At 40.8% G+C, this 19,846-nt stretch overlaps 1 protein-coding gene across 5 annotated transcripts in view; it reads right to left on the bottom strand.

Moving 5' to 3' along the window:
• Positions 1 to 19,846, bottom strand: part of ARHGEF3 (Rho guanine nucleotide exchange factor 3) — a 145,010-nt gene that overhangs the window by 4,824 nt on the left and 120,340 nt on the right. For all 5 annotated transcript variants that reach the window (XM_083352927.1, XM_083352926.1, XM_083352928.1 and 2 more), the window contains 6 exons: positions 9,161 to 9,331; positions 5,630 to 5,692; positions 5,372 to 5,468; positions 4,272 to 4,348; positions 3,147 to 3,404; positions 729 to 899 (listed from right to left, as the gene is read on the bottom strand). In XM_083352927.1, coding sequence (XP_083209053.1) covers positions 729 to 899; positions 3,147 to 3,404; positions 4,272 to 4,348; positions 5,372 to 5,468; positions 5,630 to 5,692; positions 9,161 to 9,331 — 837 coding nt within the window. The remainder of the gene's footprint in view (positions 1 to 728; positions 900 to 3,146; positions 3,405 to 4,271; positions 4,349 to 5,371; positions 5,469 to 5,629; positions 5,693 to 9,160; positions 9,332 to 19,846) is intronic.

The following is a 19,846-nucleotide window of genomic DNA, read 5'->3' as shown; positions in this document are numbered from 1 at the left end:
TACCAGGGGCAATACATCGCCTTGGAATATGTGCTCTTGATGGACACATGCAAATTATCTTGAGTTGATTTTCAGTGTTATTTTCCATAGTCCCACTGAGTTCTTGAGGAAGATCCTTAGTGTCCTGTTGACTTTGTATAGCGCCAGGGATTCACAGATCAAAGTGTGCGACACTGAACCCTAGGCTTTCCTATAGTCAATCCAGGCTGTGCTCAGATTGGTCTGTTTTGACCTTGAATCTTGGGCAACTGCTCTATCTATGAGCAACTGATGTTTTGAACTGCTGGACTTGTTCCCAATTCCCTTATGAGATGTGCTTATGCACTGACCCTATGGTCCTATATCTTGGCAGCAATGATCCCTGACAGGACTTTCCATGTTGTGAAAGGCAAGATATTGTATGGAGCTGTTCTCTTGTGGGGATCTTTTGTGACCTGCCCTCCTTTTATGGATCTGAATGGTCATTTAAAAATATACTGGGATGGGGGAGCCCTAAGGAAATATGAGGGATGGATGGATGGAAGGACGGATAGACAGATATCATAATGCTATTAAAAGAAGAATATTTTCTAACACACATTTGCTCCTTTGTTGTTCTAACCAACTGTAGCCTGAAACATCCAAGAGTGTGTTTAATTTGAGCAACAATCTGTTGATGTAAAAATCAGAATTCAAAGGAAAGAGAATAAAACATACCACTTTTTTATTTTGAAAAATAAATCCCTTACCGCTCCCCTGTTGTTTTTTAGTTCACCATGACAGCAAACAACACGTGACTCATCTATCAGGGAGTCCCTTTGGGTATCATCAAGATATAACAGCCTCTCTTTGTAATACTGACATTCAGATTCTCCCGTCTTTTTATTGATTTCTGCTACTATGCCTTGAACAATATTCATCTGGAAAAAAATTAAAGAGATTATTTACAAGCAGGTCAATTTCCAAGGCAGGTTGACAAATAGCTGCTAAAACAAGATCTATTGAAAGTTAAGTTTCCAATATTTTTCTAGCACAGCATTTCTCAACTTTGGCAGCTTTAAGGTGTGCGGATGTTAATTCCTAGAATTTTTCATTCTGCATAGTGGTTCAACTGAATCTGCAGGAACTTCTCGGTTATCATTGGAGGAAAATATTTGTAGGTCAGTGTTGAAATGAGGGGTCCCTGGTGCTCTCTGGGCTTGATTGTTTTCTTACAAGTGTTTTATTACCCAAACTACGTAAAATCATCAATGCTGGACAAGTGAATGAAATGTCTGCAAGAAAATAATCAAGCTCAGAGAGCACCAAGGACCCCTTCACTCCTTGGTTATGTTTTTCGAGCAGGAATATGCCATATGATAAAATGAATACATCCAGTCCTTGTTCACTGACCAAGTTCCATTTCAATGACCAGGTTTTTAAGTGTAATGATTGCTAAGCATACGCTTCACACACGGAGAGACATACATAGACAAAGAGAGAGAGAGAAAGATGCAGTGAAGATCAGCAGGTGCTGCTTTCCCATTCAGATAAGGTTTTCTAGCATCACATTAATCTGCGTTGTTGTCAGGCATGTGAATTAGGTCATAAATATGTGCACTGGTTATAAAACAATTTTTAAAAATTTATTACCCTTTATTACCACTGTATTTGCAAATGATCTCTAAACAAGGTAGTTGCTAAATGAATGACAGTTTAGCACATTTATTCATTCAAGCCTATATCATCAGAATCCTTTTACACATAAACAGCAGGACTTTGTAGCTTGATTTTCTAGCTAAAACCTCTAGTATTACATGTGCTTGAACCCCAAACTTGCATTGTAATTTGCTATACCATAGTAAATAGGGATGCTTTTCTAAATAAACCTAAGTGATTGAAACTAATCCTGCACACTTCCAGTAAAAAACAGTTATACTGAATTTCCACATCTTCATTAAGGGAAAGGAATTCTAAAATTTGTGGGAGCCCTGAAGGTGCCTTAGCTATTGCAACGTAGCTAATATACAGTTTTCTTGAAATGTTAATCCCTGGTCAGCCTTTGAATACTTAAACTGTAGCAGATATTCCCAGAGGATTAAAGAAAAGGTTTGGCATAAGGAGCTTTGGCATGCTTCAGTTTCTTAGAACTATATCTAAGAAGAAACACTATGGAGAGGAATATTTGAAGTTGTGATATTTAGCCATAAACACATGCACATACGGACAGTCACAGTAAGACTGTTCTGTACCAGCCTGCTGCCGGCCCTGCAGAAAAGGCAGGGACAACCCCTTTACAAATGGCAAGAGGCTGGAATTAAGCCTGCCAAATTTATTAACATAAAACAGCAAAACAAGACACCAACCATGAAACAGGAGCTACGAAACAGGAACTAATCAAGCGGTTGCCTTCAGCAAACCAGCCCTCCCACACATTCCCCTTTTATACAGTTCAGGGTGTGGCTTCTCTCTGCCTCCTTCCGAGGTGCCCCATTGCCTTCCTCTGTTTACTCCTGATTGACTGCCTCCTGCGTCGGGCGTCCTTGAACAGGGCCAGCTGTGGGTCATCTTCATCCACGCTGTCAGGCTCACACAGCTGGGTCTCCGTCGTGACCAGGTGGGAGGGGCCTGGCTGAGGGCTCTGCGAAGCCTCAAGGCCATCATCAGCAAGCTCTTCAACACCCCCCTCCTCCTCCTCTGAGTCGTCCGACCCAACTGCCGAACCCACAGGCTGACCCTGAATCACAACAAAGACATAGTTCATATGTTATCAGAGTCTTTGTTTCTGCTCAACACAACTTATGGAAACCATTAGTATGACCAACCAATTTGGGTGTGCAGGTCGCACAACCTGATTTGTCAAAGGAAAGAGATTACTTGATTTACTTCATTAAAAAGGGGGCTTGGGGGGGTGACTACAAGCCATACTGGAGCTGCCTGGCCTGGAAGAATACCTAGTCAATAGGGCAGGAGAAGGCACCTTAACTTTTCCACAGCCTCTAAAATCAATATTGCTTTTCTACTTCTACACTGCTAATATTCTTACATTAACTGCAAGTAATTTTGCATATCAAGCAACTACAGACCCACATACATATACACACTATTGCCATTCTATTCCTTGAGATGGATAATTCAACGTTTTTAAAAAAATGGTTCTACTTGCTATATTATTGCTAAACACATACAGCTTCTTCGAGGTGCTGATGATCTGGATGATCGTTTGGTGTGTGCCTCAAAATCTCTCTAAGCAGCAATGGATATTTCACCAGACGGCTGCGTGGGATATCAAGGAAATTCCATAAATCTAATTTGCGACTGAAAGGCGATTCCAAGCAACGCTGTAGGAAGTCCTGCACTCTGTGATCCTGTTTTTTATGGTCCAGCAAAGCTTTAGCAGCCACTTGATTGCTACAGTAACTATCATAAGAATTCAAGAACGGCAGCTAAGGAAGAAAAGAAAAGAAAAGAATATATGGCAAGAGTTTTTACACGTTTTTACACGTTGAACTTTAGTGTGAATCAAAATATACTGGGTTTCCTTTTTTTTTTTTGGCTAAACAACAGAAGATGCAAGCTTGTCAATTTATTATTAGTTTCTAATAACAAAAAACTTTGCCAAATGACATAAAAGCCCCTATCATTTTTATAAGAAAGTGAGTTGAGTGGCTATCTATTCATATTTTAGCGACAAACCTCATACCTAATGGTGTCTTCATACATGGCTTTCAGATGGGACTGCTTTCAGATTTTTAAATCTGCTACTCTAGGGTTCTAATTATGCAGTATTATAAGTTCTAGAACTTTTATTTTCTTACCTACAGTTTAATGTCTTTGAAAATAGTTATTGTGGCTTTGTATCCAAAATGAGTTTAAAAAGCACATTTTCTGAATAAATCCTATATATTTGAACTAATACAATAATGCAGTCTTCTGAAGCAAGTTGATATATATCACCTGAGAATGCTATATTTAATCTAACTATGCAAAGATTATATATATCACAAGCACTGCTCATCAGCACATGCAAATAGACATTTGTTAGCATATGAAACTGTGAAAGCAAACCAGTTTTCTTTTATGCCTTTGGCTATATGAAGTTTGTTCTTTATCCTTAATCTTCTACAGTGTTAGAAAGGTGCCTTAAGTGTTAAAATCAAAGATCCTTTTCTTCAAAATTTATATCTTTTCCAACTATATTAATTTTAACTCAAATATTCACAAATCCTGCTACTCATCTTCCTATAAACACATTTGTAAGGTTGGTATTTGAAAAATAGGAACAGGAAAACAAATATGAGTATTTTACATACCCAGCTCACAAGAATGTGACCAACTGATTCTGTAGATCCATCAGGCTTCCTAATTGCCTTCAGTCTCCTAAGAAGATCTGATGAAAATAGAATACTGAGTATTATGGGAATTAATGGAAGACTTGGTTTATGAATCATTTACTGATAACATTCATAACATGGAAAGCCAGGCTTAGCAGAGAATGTAACACTGGTTTTTTCCTCTATAGTAGACTATGGTCTTGAACTTTAGTGTGAATCAAAATATACTGGGTTTCCTTTTTTTTTGGCTAAACAACAGAAGATGCAAGCTTGTCAATTTATTATTAGTTTCTAATAACAAAAACCTTTGCCAAATGACATAAAAGCCCCTATCATTTTTATAAGAAAGTGAGTTGAGTGGCTATCTATTCATATTTTAGCGACAAACCTCATGCAACATACCTAATGGTGTCTTCATACATCTGTTTTAACTGCTGCATTGTTTCAGTTTCAGTTTTAATCAGAGCAGAATGATCTGGTATCTCTTATTATTAATCATTTCCACATTTAAGCATCCAGCCCACCCTTTAAAGATGCTATGACGATCAGACAGAAAGCAAAACAACCAATAGCATGTCCCCCACTTCAGACATGACCCTTTTGAACAATGTTAAAGCCTTTCTTCTAATACTGCTGCTTAATTTGGAATCAGAGTCCCTCCCCTCATAGCACCCTTTAAAAAAAAAATTTCAGGAAGTCCTAAAAGTAGCTCAATAGAATGAAAGAAAAAACAAAGACACACATGACATAATTTCACAAATCTGAATAAGCTGAAATAGCCAGTTTTGTAAAATATACCCAGGAAACCTCTAGTATGTACTCCAGTATCTTATTTTATTTTTTGGCAGTGGTGGAGGACAATTTGATTTCACTAGGAATATTCAATTCCATAATGAAATCTTAACAGATTCCAACCAATTCCAAGGTAAAGTCCTGCTCCATAAACATAAACCTATACAAATATTATAGACAAATGTAAATACTGGACATGGCTGCATATTTCAGCTTATAGATTTTGTACACTACTCTAAAATTATATACAACCATTTCTCCAATATACTGAATGCAAGGACTTATACCTTCATGAAGAGGAATTAAAGAATCTAGTGTTCCAAAAATTTGGTTTAATTCTTGTTCAGACATTATGGAGAGCTTAAGCATTGGATCATGGTACGCCTGTGAAAAGACAGAAAAGCCATACAATAAACAAATATGTAAACTCTCTACTAGCGATCATATTTATGCTCTAGCTTCTACTGTATACTCAAACGTTGTCTTCATTAACATTGGTCACAGAAACATTATTAACCAGTTTAAAATACGTAAGCATGTAGTACCTTCTTTGCTAACTTTAGGTCTTCTATCAAGTCTTCTTCTCCTTGTGAAAGTTCAAATATAGCCTGTAATTTTGAAAACAATTGGAAAAAGAAACTGATATTTTTTATAAAATAAATAAAACAAATGTGTTATTTCAAGATTTCCCCTATATTGCTTTAAATGTTCAGTTATTATAGCCAGCCTCCCTCCCTCCCTCCCTCCCTCCCTCCCTCCCTTCCTTCCTTCCTTCCTTCCTCTCTCTCTTTCACCATCAAAGGTTTTTCAGTGGCATACAATAAAATATCATTATCCTTGCTTTAGTTCTAGGGCGCTCAATATAACAGATTAAGAGAATAACGTTTTGCCAATCAGACGCTATATGGAGCTGGCCTCAGAATTCAGCATTACTGAGCTCTCGGTGAGCACCACAACTGGCCAGAGAACCAACAGCTGCCAGAGAAACTAAGAAGTGCTGTGTGCCTTGTGCACAGATTCTGTCACTGTGATTCATAATCTGTAATTGGGGAACGTGCACAGAGCACTACATATAAAGCTAACAAATAGAGTTTTTTTCCTCTCCCTCTTCATTTTCCTCAAAGGAGCAGAGGAGAAATGAGAAGACCTTGCTTTTTGTCTACTACAGGTAGTCCTCACCTTCCAACCACAACTGAGCCCAAAATTTCGATTGGTAAGTGAGGCAATAGTTAAGTGAATTGCACCTCATTTTATGGCCTTTTTGCCACAGTTGTTAAGTGAATCGCTGCAGTTGTTAAATGAACCATGCGGTCATTAAACGAATCTAGCTTCCCCCATTCACTTTGCTTGTTGGAAGCCAGCTGGGAAGCTTATAAATGGTGATCAGATGACCCTGGGACAGTGCAATGGTCATAAATATATGCCAGTTACTAATTGCTGCAATGGTCATAATAGGTGTGAAAAACAGTTATAAATCACTTTTTTCAATGCTGCTTTAACTTTGAACGGTCACTAAACAAATGGTTGTAAGACAAGGACTACTTGTATCTTGTATGTTTGCGCTTCTTAAATTTTAAGTGCATCATTGGTCCTACTATCGGTTTCAGGACAAATTGATGCATGCAAATTATTTTGTTTCCTTAAAATAAATTGGTGTATACGGTGTCTTCTTGCCCTTTAAAAAGTATATTTTTTAGCTTCAAAATCATTTAAAAGAGGAGCAGGAATTGTTCAAATGTCATTCTGTTTTTTGCTCTTACTTTACTCATGACTTGTTTCAAAAGATTTTTATGCTTAAGGTTCTTGGGGTGCACAGTGGCCTTCCATGGGGTTTTTGTGACAAAGCAAAATGATTTGTTTTATTTCCAGATGAGACCCAATCTATTTGTATAAAAAACAAGAAAAGCTGCTACTTTAAGCATGAATGCTTGGAATATCAAATAAAATGTCTTGCTTCTGATTAAACATGCACTAGATCATTCTGAATGAACAGCTCAAAGGCTAATCAATTTACAACATCAAGAGCCTGGAATGAAAAAAATAGTACCATATGCCTGAAAGGCAATGAATATTTTAATGCAAGAAGATAAAGGGTTCCAATAATATTTCTTTGAGCCAGCTCCGTGTTAACAATGACCAAATATTATTTCTTGCTTCATTAAGCTGCAGTTCTCTGTTAGCATACATTATGTGGGCTATAAAAATCTGGGCAAGAATTAGATGACATCCCACATCTGATATGTCTTCTCTTGCACCCTATGATGTGACACTGATTTCAGAAATATATTAGTCTCCTCCTGGTCACTAATAAAACTTCTGGATTGATTATCTGATAACATTTTAACAAACTGTAAGTCTTCCTCGTATTGTCTCCAAAAATTCTTGCCAATATAATTCTAAGTATAGTCCTTCAATGTTAAAAGTGTTTAACACTTTGATCTTATTCTCATGACACAAATATCAAGGCCATGGAAGAAGTGTAAGCATGTCACACATGCATTCCAAAACTGAATTAACACAAGTAACAGAATAACAGCAGGTAAAAGGTTCAATTCAGCTTCAAACAGATAATTTTTTTGTTGTTAAGCTAAATCCTTACATATCTTCTATGTTATGCAAATTATTTATCAGAAGGTTAAGTAATCCTTCAACTGTCTAAAGAGGCTTTATGAAAATGGGGCTTCTCTAGGTAATAACTTTCTGGTTATTTTGGTTTTCATCCGACCCTTACTCAGTCATATAAGGAGGCTGGAAAAGGGGCAGAAAATGGGGTAGTGATGAATATTGTTCACTTGTACCTGACTCTGGGAGTGCTGCTTCAGTCATGAAACCATTTTTCCCCCCAACTCTGGAGTGGGAAGTGGGTGGGAAAGCAGACATGGAAAGGGAAGTAGCAGTGACAATTGGATGGCTAATTGAGGTCTGTGCTAGGAGAACTAATTTAAAGACTGGTAAATGTGTGTTGTACTAACATCTTGAGAGCTGCACATGTTCAGGAAGGAGACCTCCTTACCTCATAATCATTGTCTAAGTAGCCATTCTAGAACTAAGACAGGAAGCAAAATGTGCAACTGTAATTTGGCCATTTGTTCCTGCCTTTCAATATTCTTAATCAATGGAAAAATACATTTGTAGCGACAATTCACACTGGCTGAGTTCACCTATCAAGAAAGGCTATAATATTTCTTATTTGCTTTTAGCTTAAGATGTTATAGGTACCCAGACACTGTGATTTCTAAAAAAAAAAACATTCACAGCTTAGCACACAACAAGTTCTACATCACTTTCCTTGTTCATTTGATTGCTGCTCTATTTAAAAACAAATCAGAAATTCAGAGGAATCTTTTCTTTCTATTTGTAAACTCCACCCACCCTTCAAACTATAACTGCATGAGGAAAATATTTGGGTAGCAGCAATAGGAAGAAAATAGAAAAGCCATAGAATGAGGTGATGTATTTTAAAAATGGCCCTGTCCTTATATTCAGGCTTTCTTCCTTGATCCAGACTTATTCTGCCATTACATTGCTACATGCAGAAGATTCTTTTTCAGCATCAATGGCCAGTTGGCTTTTGAATACCAAAGAGAGGGAAGGAAATGATTTATTACACTGCAGTATAAGCAAAATAGACAGAGCTCTGTAGCAGGAGCCACTCTAATCAGATGCTGCGAGAGTCACTTTTACAAACTGGAGTAGTAATGTCTTAACAGTTCTTAGCAGCATCAGGGTAAAAATATGTGGTATGTGGAGTTCTTAGTGCTCTTTGAGCTTTTGAGCTTGCAGACATTTCATTACCCAGCTAGGTAACATTTTCAGTGCACTGCTTAATGGGGTAATGAAACATCTATAAGCAAACAACCATGCTCAAAAAGCATCAAGTCTCCACAGATCAATGTTGAACTGTATATATTCTCTTTATGATGTGTGGCAGTTCTGTTACTGCCTTACGTGCAAAAAGACAGAATTCATCTGTGAAGAGCGAATTTACTGTACAGAGCCAGGTACACATTCATTTCTACCTCTTAATCCCATTTCAGAAAAAAAAACAATCTCAAAGACAATATAAATAAGCAAACCTCTTGGCGCTTAATTTCTTTGGATGTGAGCATCTGATTGACACAAACATCAAAAGTCTCACTCCAGAGTTTACTGTCTCGTCGCTTGGTGCTAACAGAGGGTACATTTCTCATCCAGGAACGGGATGCAATTAGATCAGACCGACTGTCACTACGAAAACTGATAGAACGCTAGGAAAAAGGAAACCATAATTACTACTTAGATAACATTTGATTTAAAGCATTGGTGCAGAAGCAGGATGAGACTTTGTTGCTGATTTTGGACTAGCCTAACTCACAAGTGTCATGGCAATAACACCGGGTAGGAATCCATATACTACTTTGGTATTTTTGGAGGGAAATTATAATAAATAACGATTTCCTTTTGAAAACTTACCCATAACTAAACTTTGTCACAGAAGAAAATTGATAAACTTGAATACATAATTTGGCCTGGGAAACCCTACAAATTACTGTAAATAAAGTTCTAAATGGGAATTTACCTCTGTAAACATAATGCATGTTTACTTTTTATTCAGCAACAAAATGAAAATGTTAATGTTCAAATGGGAGTCTCCATAATTATCATAAATATGGCATTTTGTATTCATTGATCACTCATGTACATACTGTATTTGAAAAAGAATTATACATAAACCATATTGTTTCGTGACTTAAGAATCTTAAAAGGCATTTTGCAAAAAAAGAATTATAGAGCGGCTCTACTATCAGCAAACTACACTCCTTTATCCCTGATTATTCATCCAATGGCACTAGAGTAACATGCAGCAAGAGGGATCCAGCTGACAGAATAAATCATTGAATTCCAGGCAAAACATACAGATGCCATCAAGATGTGTTAAGAACTGCAGTTCCAATATCACTTTAAGAGTTCTAGAGCATATCCTGAGAAGAATTTTTGGAAGCCTGTGTGAGGCAAAATAGATTATGCTAAACCTAGCACCTAAAAGATGGGTGCATATGGTACTGTAACGGTGCCAGGAATAACCTCCTTGGAGAAGACATCCCAGTGCAGCAATATTGTTAAAATAATCTCTTTAGTAGATGTAATGTTCACTGCTAACAGCTATTATTTAGAAAACATCATTGAAACATGCCGTCTGTATGGAAGGAGGTTTCTTAGCAAAAGAACTGGCTTCAAGTAATTCAGTTTCAAACCATTTAAGGTTTTAAAATTAAACAATAGCTTGGAACCAAATAGCTTGGAACCAAATTTATAGCTGGTGAAGTTTGCTGAAATATAATTGAAGGAAGTACGGGCAGCCAAAAATCTGATTGTTCCAGTCTTCTCAAATTGAACCTTCTGGATTATATTTTCAGGGATCTTAATATGATTAGTGGATTACTGCAGTACTCTTTTAGCAAAGCGAAGTAAACTCAATGTCACAAAGGCGATCTGGATTTTGCAGTCCAAGTGTTGAATTCAGGAACATCTCCATTTTGGGGGGGAGGGGGGAATTCACTCTGAAACAATTTGATACATCTCTCTAAATTAAACAAAAATTGGGGAATTCTGTACCTAGAGAACTGATTTCTTAATATTCATCCTTCCTGTGTATCAAACAATGTGCCCTAGGAATTTTTTATCATTGCTACTAGTTACAAGGTAAAAATACCAAAACAAGTGCAACAATCTCAAAGCTGCCAAAATTTACATGCTTTATCAACAAAATATTGAAAGTTCCAAAATAAGTAAAACAAGCATACGTCAATCTGACAGAGCAAAATACTGAATATACTACCCTGCCTAAATCTAATTCTTGTACATATCAGAGAATACTTTGGTGAGTAAATGACAACAAAATAAAATGTAACAAAAATATTTTTTAGTCTCACAGTTGTTCTTGGTTCTTGGTTAAGTTTCATTACTATCTCAATCTTTAGAAGAAGGGATTAATAAATGTAATAGATGTATTATAACCATGCCAGTCTTCCCCAGCAACATTTATCAATTACCACAATAGAGTTACTCTTTTTTAAAGGATTCATATTTTATAAAACAAATATAACAAAAGTTTGATCAATTCAATTATAAACAGACATTCTGTATATTTACACTTTACATATATGTAAAGTGTCATATAATGTTTTATGAAGGCTAAACAAGAACCTAATTATCTTTATGCATCTGCAACAGAATATTCATTGAATTGTATAAAATAAAGATACTAAGACTGAGGTAAAAGATCTGATGTTACTAGCCAGGAAACTCAGTGGAGAAACCATCACTAACAATGGTGAGAGCCTTAAAATATATGATGATGTCTGTTAAGGATCAAGGGAAATATGGATCAGCCTACCAGGAGGACAGCGCTTGGCTAAGTCAAAGCAAATATGTTTTTTTAATTCTCTCACTGATATAAAAGAGACTACCAAAGGTGGAGGAGAAAAAGGGATGAGACATTGATGTCAAAAGATTCTTTGCCTGACTGTGGAGAGATTATGTAGGCTATCTGTTAGTTGGCTCTTTTACTACCAAGCTTGACTGTGGTAAGAAAGCTGCTATGGAAATTACAATACATCATGGCCGTATGCTTTGCAATGATTTTATAACTCTATTCAGAGTACTAAAAAGTTCATATCAGCTTCAATTGGTCTTGCAAGGACACTGGGTAAAATCATTTATCTGTCCTTTGTCCTTGAAACTCAAGCACAGATTAAAATGCCGCCCTCAAAACATTTCATATTTTGACCAACTTTTATTCTGAATATTTTAGTTCATAAAAATCACAGAATTGGAAGGGGCCATTTAGGTCATCGTCCCCCCCCCCCGGATCAGAGCAGGAATCCATATTATTAACCATTTTTGTTCAAAACGTAATAGCGCTATGAAAGCTTTCTTTTTGAAATATATTGTTTGAGGACATCTGTTATATTTGAGCCGTTTTTTTCATAGCTTCAGACTGGAATTTAAAATTTATACTTAAGAAATTACTTCTGAAGTTTAGTTTCAGAATGCAACTCGGTCTCCTTCTTCAACAAGTAACAAGTAACAACACAAATGGAACACACAGCTAGAGGGATTTAAATTATTTAAAAGAAACAGACCAAATAAAAGAGGACATGGAGTTGCCCTCTATATAAGGAATAACTACATCTCTACAGAAATAGAGCACAACAATAATGAAAACTGTAAACTTGAATGCATTTGGGTCAGTATAAAAGGGGGGGGGGAATGACATTGCCATAGGTGTATACTATAGGCCACCCAACCAAACAGAGGAAATAGATGAACCTTTTGCTAGTCAGCTAACTAAGGTATGTAGGAAGCACCTCACAATAGTAATGGGTGACTTTAACTACCCTGACATCAACTGGGAGACAAACTCTGCACCAAGTGGAAGTTCAAACAGATTCCTGACAAACCTAGCAGACAATTTTGTCACCCAAAAAGTAGAGAAGGGAACTAGGGGATTAGCCATTTTGGATCTAATTCTCACTAACAGAGATGAAATGATAGAAGGTGTTGAAGCCACAGGAACCTTGGGAGGAAGTGCTCATGCAATATTGGAATTCAACATTATGGAAGCACAAGCAATAGAACACAGTCAAACTAGAGTCTTGGACTTTAAGAGAGCTAAATTCAATAAACTTAGAGAGAGCTTGGGAAGGATACCATGGATGAGAATCCTCAAGGGGAAAACAACTCAAGAAGCTTGGGAAATTTTGAAAAGTGAAATAATAAAAGCCCAGTCTAGCACAATACCAAGAGGAAAAATAACAGCTCTCAAAAGAAACCAGCATGGCTGCATAAAGAACTCTATGACAAATTGAAAGATAAAAAGGACAAGTACAGAAAGTGGAAAGAGGGGCACATAACTAAGTCAGAATATCAGCAAATAGCCCGAGCCCGCAAAGATAAAGTGAGGAAAGCTAAGGCTCAAAATGAACTAAGGCTTGTGAACAAAGTCAACAATAACAAAAAAAAGCTTCTTTCAACATGTAAAAAACAAGAAAAAAGTAAAGGAAATGATTGGTCCATTAGTGGGTGAAAGTGGCAAGAAGGTGACATGCAACAGGGAGAAAGCAGAACTATTTAACTTGTTTTTTGCATCTATCTTTACACAAAGGGAAAAAACAGACCAACCTATCAAAAATAGTTCCATAAAAAACAGAATAGAAACACAAGTTGAGATAGACAAGAAAATGATAAGTGAGCACCTGTCCAATCTAGACCAGTTCAAATCACCAGGACCAGATGGATTACACCCCAAGGTTCTTAAGGAACTGGCAGATGTGATCTCAGAACCACTGAACTATATTTTTCAAAGATCCTGGAGCACTAGGGAACTACCAAAGGATTGGAAAAGAGCTGATGTAGTTCCCATCTTCAAAAAAGGAAAAAAATGGATCCAGGAAATTACAGACCTATCAGCCTGACCTCAATACCTGGGAAGATTCTGTAAAAGATAATCAAACAACGAATCAGCGAGCACCTAGAGGCAAACAAAGTGATTACTAAAAGCCAACATGGGTTTGTCAAAAACAGATCATGCCAGACAAATCTTATTGCATTCTTTGACCAAGTGACAAAATTAGTGGATCAGAGGAATGCTGTGGATATAATTTACTTGGACTTCAGTAAGGCATTTGATAAAGTAAATCACAACCTTCTACTTGATAAGATAGAAAAATGTGGGTTAGACAGCATCACCACCAGATGGATTCATAACTGGCTGACCAGCTGTACTCAGCGTGTGGTCCTCAATGGAACCGCATCTACATGGAGGCAAGTATGTACTGGGATGCGCCAGGTCTCTGTTCTGGGCCCAGTGCTCTTCAACATCTTCATCAACAATTTGGATGAGGGGATAGATGGGGAACTCATCAAATTTGCAGACAACACCAAGCTGGTAGGAATAGCAAATACTCCAGAAGACAGGCTTAAGATACAGGCAGATCTGGACAGACTTGAACACTGGGCGCTATCTAACAAAATGAAATTCAATTATGAAAAAAGTAAGGTTCTACATTTAGGCAAGAAAAACCAAATGTACAGATATAGTATAGGGGGTACCTTGTTCAATAGTAGCAATTGTGAGAGGGATCTTGGAGTCCTAGTGGACAATCACTTAAATATGAGCCAGCAGTGTGCTGCAGCTGCCAAAAAAGCCAACACAGTGCTAGGCTGCATTAACAGAGGAATAGAATCAAGATCACGTGAAGTATTAATACCACTTTACAATGCCTTGGTAAGGCCACACTTGGAATACTGCATCCAGTTTTGGTCACTACAATGTAAAAAAGATGTTGAGACTCTAGAAAGAGTATAAAGAAGAGCAACAAAGATGATGAGGGGACTGGAGACTAAAACATATAAGGAACGGTTGCTGGAATTGGGTATGTCTAGTTTAATAAAGAGAAGGATGAGGGGTGACATGATAGCAGTGTTCCAATATCTCAGGGGCTGCCACAAAGAAGAGGGAGTCAAGCTATTTTCCAAAGTGCCCAAAGGCAGGACAAGAAGCAATGGATGGAAACTAATCAATGAGAGAAGCAACCTAGAACTAAGGAGAAACTTCCTGACAGTGAGAACAATAAACCAGTGGAACAACCTACCTCCAGAAGCTGTGAATGCTCCAACACTGGAAGTTTTTAAGAAGAGACTGGACAGCCATTTGTCCGAAATGGTATAGGGTTTCCTGCCTGAGCAGGGGGGTTGGACAAGATGACCTAAGGTCCCTCCCAACTTTATTATGATTATTATTATTAAAAAGGCAAGTGTGTTGTTTTTGTAATGTATTGAGCCTGTTTCACGTGAACTATACCATGTGTCTTTGAATGCTATTTAAGATTGCATAATCAGGGAGTCTGTGTAACGGTCGCTGGCTTCTCAGACAAGCAATCTCCAGGACTACCATTGGTTGGCTCTAGGGCGGCAATAGGCTCCTTCAAACCTATTGGCCACCGCTTAGTGGCCAGCAGTATAAATAGCTGCATAGAAGCCTTGGCTACTAGTTCAGTTCCTGCATTTAATAAAGCATGTTCCTGCCTGAACACTCTTGCCTCGTCTCCTGCTTGCAACTAAGAACCTAGTACACAACACTGGCAACGAAGGTGGGATCCTGCTTCTTCAGAAAAGCTGAAAGTCACTAGGGGGTGAGGCCAGCCAAAGTGCCTGGCAGGGAACGCGTTTCCCCCATTTGGTCAGCCTAGCACGTAACACTAGTGACCACCAGCCCTGCGGACCAGACCCAGGGCCCACAAAGAAGCAGGACAAGGAAGAAGAGAAGCCCAAGCCGTGAAGACTTCCCGAGATGGCGAAAGTTGGAAAGCTTGAGGAATTTGATGTCACTCACCCGGAGATATGGGCGTTGTACATCTCGAGGGTCGAAAACTACCTCCGTGCCAACCAATTTGCCAAAGACGGCTTGAAGGCTGCAACAGTCTTGTGTGTCTACAGGCCTGCAACCTTCAATATCTCAGAGAACTTGGTCGCACCAGCCCAGCTGGAATCCGTAACGTACGCGGATCTGAAGAAATGGCTTGGCGACCATTTCCAGCCCAAGTTATCAGTAATAGCTTGGAGGCATGCCTGCGAACAGAGAGTTCAGCAGCCGGGTGAAACAGCAACGGAATTCATTGCGGTGTTGAGACAAGCTTCACGTCTGTGCCAATTTTCCGATTTAGAAGAGAGGCTTCAAGACTGACTCGTCTGTGGACTTTGGAGCAGAGAGCTGCAGCAGAAATTCTTTGCAAAAGAGACTCTCTTGCTCCAGGAAGCCTTGAAAGAGATCATGGTGGACGAAGCCACCAGTGTGGCCGTGAAAGCCATGAGGCCCGCCAAAATCACTCAGCATGAGGAGGCCATTCACCACGAGGATGCCGAACTCCCAAAGGACGTTGACTGCAGCCATGAAGTGAACAAGCTTCAACGGCACAACAACAAAGAACAAAGGACTACTTACAAGGCAATTCCCTTCTCTCGGTGTCTGGGTTGTGGTGGCTGCCACCAATGCAAGACTGCAAGTTCCAGACAGCCACGTGTCAGGGCTGCAGGAAGACTGGCCACATCACTTCAGTCTGTAGAGGTCGACAGAAGGACCGCCAATAGGACATTCCGATCAGGAGAGGCACTGGGGGCCTGGGGCAGTTTAGTGTAGGGTTTTGCTCCAGCCGTCGGAGCGTTTGCCACACGGGAGGTTGCCGCCCTCTTAAGTCCAAATTCCGACTTCAGGTCAAGCTGCAAGGCGTCCCTTGCAGGATGGAACTGTCCATCATTTCACTCCAAACCTTCTTTTTCATCTGCAAACGCAAGAGGTGGGCTAAGCTTAGGCCATCCGACATCATCCTGACTGACTTCCAAAACTCTCGAGTTGCCATCAAGTGTGAGGCCACATTGACCGTCAAATTCAATGAGTTTTCAGGGCCTCTGGACGTTATTGTAGTGGAGGGTCAGTGAATGAGCTTAATAGGGCTTGACTGGTTTGATGCTCTGGGCATCCAGGTCACTGGAATCCACCGGACACAAATGGCGAACTTGGCGTCAGTATGCGAGGAGTTCATGGATGTTTTTGACACTAGCCTTGGAATGTACAAGGGCCCTCCGATAGCCTTTAAACTTGATCCTGTCATAATGCCTATCAGGATCAAGCCCCACAGAGTGCCATTTGCACTTAAACATAAGATTGATGCAGAGCTGGATAAGCTAGTTGAACAGGAGGTACTACAGCCCATAGATGGGGGTGAATGGGAAACCCCAATTGTCACGCCACTTAAGGCCAACAGGGAGGTCAGGATTTGCGCTGATTACAAGTGCACCATTAATCGGGCACTTAAGCAGCATGCGTACCCGGTGCCAGTCGTTAGCCACATCTTGGCATCACTGCAAGGGGGTATGGTTTTTGCGAAGTTAGATTTGGCACAGGCATATCAGCAACTACCTGTGGACGAGGCCACAGCAGCTGCACAAACCATTGTAACACACAGGGTTTTTTTAAAGTAAAGCGCCTCCAATTAGGGGTTTTGTAGCCCCTGGGATTTTTCAAGGTGTTATGGAGCATACGCTTAAGGGCATTCCGGGAGTCTGTTCCTACTTCGACAATGTGCTCATTGCCGGTGAGTCTACTGAGGTGCTTGCAAGGAGGCTCAAGGCCATCCTTTAACATTTCCGCAAAGCGGGCCTTAAACTTAAAAAGAATAAATTTAGCATTGAAGTCCCCTCTACTGAATTCCTGAGTTTCTGTATTGATGCTGAAGGCATCCACCCTGCCGAGTCCAAGCTGAAGGCCATTTAGCTGGCACCTAGCCCCAGGTCAAAAGGAGAGCTTCAGGCATTCCTGGGTCTCCTTAATTTTTACCATGCGTTCCTTCCTAACGAGGCCATAGTGGCAAAGCCATTACACCGGCTCTTAGACAAAAACACCCCATGGAAGTGGACCAAGGTTCACAAAAACAGTTTTAAGGCAGTAAAGTCACTACTGTCTTCCAATTCAGTGCTCACTCACTCTAAACAGTCATTGCCTATAGGCCTTGCATGTGACGCATCCCCTTATGGCAGACATGTCAAACACAAGGCCTGGGGGCCGGATCCGGCCCGCGAAGTGGTTTCGTGTGGCCCACGAAGCCATCCTGGAAACAGTGAGGGAACGGCCCCCACTGCCTTGGCCATGGCCCAGAGACCCTCCTTCTGCCAGAGACCCTCAGATCTGTCCCACTCCTGCCCAGGCCCCCATAGGCACCCTTGATGCGAATGTTGTAGAGCTGGCCATGCCCACCCAGTAGGCCATACGCACTCTAGCGACGCCCACCCAGTAGGCCACGCCACCCTGGCCATACCCACCCGGCCCCTTGAGGGCAGCCACAATGCTGATGCAGCCCTCAATGAAATTGACACCCCTGCCTTATGGGGTAGGGGCTGTTTTAAGACATTTGGAAAGTGATGGGACTCAAGTCCCAATTGCTTATTACTCAAAGACATTGTCCTCTGTTGAGCGCAATTACGTGCAAATTGACAAAGAGGCCTTGGCCATTGTGGCAGGGTGAAGAAATTCCATGATTACTTGTATGGCAGGGAATTCACGGTCTTCACTGACCATAAGCCACTGTTGGGGTTATTTACTACAGATAGGCAGACACCCCAAATTCTGTCCCCTAGGATGTTAAGATTGTCCATCTTCTTGTCAGCCTACAGCTTCAGGCTGGTTCACAAACCCGGCAAAGACATGGGCCATGTAGACGGCCTTAGCTGGTTGCCATTGCCACAGATAGAGCCAGATCCGGCTCCAGCAGCTCGCATTTTGTCTATTCAGGATTTGCCTGAGTTTCCGCTCCATGTTGGGGATGTGGCTGCAGAAACTGCTGCAGACAAGGTTTTAAGCAGGGTGCTGTCCTGAGTTCACACAGGGTGGGTTGAAAATAGTCCTGGACCCAAGTTCCAGAGCTACTTCACACGTAGACACGAGCTTTCAGCTCACAAGGGTTGCATTGTATGAGGGAGCAGGGTCATTGTCCCCAGTTCATTAAGAGATAGAGTACTTCAATCTTTGCATGAGGGACATCCAGGCATCATCCGGATGAAGGCATTGGCATGAAGCTACCTTTGGTGGCCTGGGTTAGATAAGGCTATCGAGGCTCAAGTACATGGGTGTTACATGTGTCAACAGTCCAGGCCAGAAATGCCACACGCTCCTGTCCACAGATGAGAGGAAACACATACTCCTTGGTCAAGGATTCACATCAACTTTGCTGGGCCCTTTCAGGGACAGCAATTTTTGATAGTGGTCGACAGCCACTCTAAATGGCTGGAAGTTATTCCTATCGCAAATATGACTACTGCTAGGACCACCCAGGTGCTTAGGAAGCTTTTTGCAACACATGGGCTGCCGGACGTTGTAGTATTCGATAATGGGGCCCAGTTCATAGCAGCAGACTTTCAAGCTTTCTTGAGGACTAACTTCATAAGGCATGCTACATTGGCTCCCTTTCACCCCTCGACTAACGGGCAGGCCAAACAGAAGGTGTGCACTACAAAGGAGTCACTCAAGTGCATAGTGACTGGGGATTGGCACCATAGGCTGGCTGATTTTTTGCTTTGCCAGCACACTACGCCTTGCACAGCAACAGGCAAGAGCCCAGCAGAGCTTCGCTGGGGAAGAAGACTCATCAGTAAACTGGACAGGTTGCATCCAGACCGGGTGGCATCAGACACCTCTCACCCAAAGCCTCTGAGGGCAAGTGGGTGATGGGGTGTGGGCCTGGAACTACGGGCATGGGAACTTGTGGGTGATGGGTAAAATTGTCAAAGTCTCGGGCCCCCTATCATACGAGGTGGCCCTGGATGGCGGGCGAGTTGTTCGCCACCATATTGATCAGCTGCGGAAGCGGTTCCCAGAACGGCCACAAAGCGAGGAGCATATGACGGCTCCACTCCTAGAGCCAGAAACCGGCAGCCAAGCGGGGCAATTCACATGCTCTGAGGACTCCACCCAGTCAGTACAACAGGGAGGTGGTCATAGATGGACAAAGCCCGGGAGTGCAACATGGGTCCCCTGATGGGGAAAGTCACCCTGACCAAGACAGCCGGTGTGCTAACTCTGCTTCTACATTGGACTTTGATTTGGGCCGACCTGGAATGGCCAGCCAAAGGGACTCTGACTCTTGTGGACTCATGAGTCCTGGTCTACCCAGCCCAGCAGGCAAGCTGGTAGACCGGGAATTGCCTGAATCCCCCAGGCGATCAGCAAG

Source organism: Vipera ursinii (genome assembly GCF_947247035.1).
Source record: "Vipera ursinii genome assembly, chromosome: 2".
In the NCBI taxonomy this organism is placed as follows: Eukaryota; Metazoa; Chordata; class Lepidosauria; order Squamata; family Viperidae; genus Vipera; species Vipera ursinii.
Note: the sequence above shows the minus strand (reverse complement) of the source record. Positions and strands in the feature narration are given on the sequence as shown.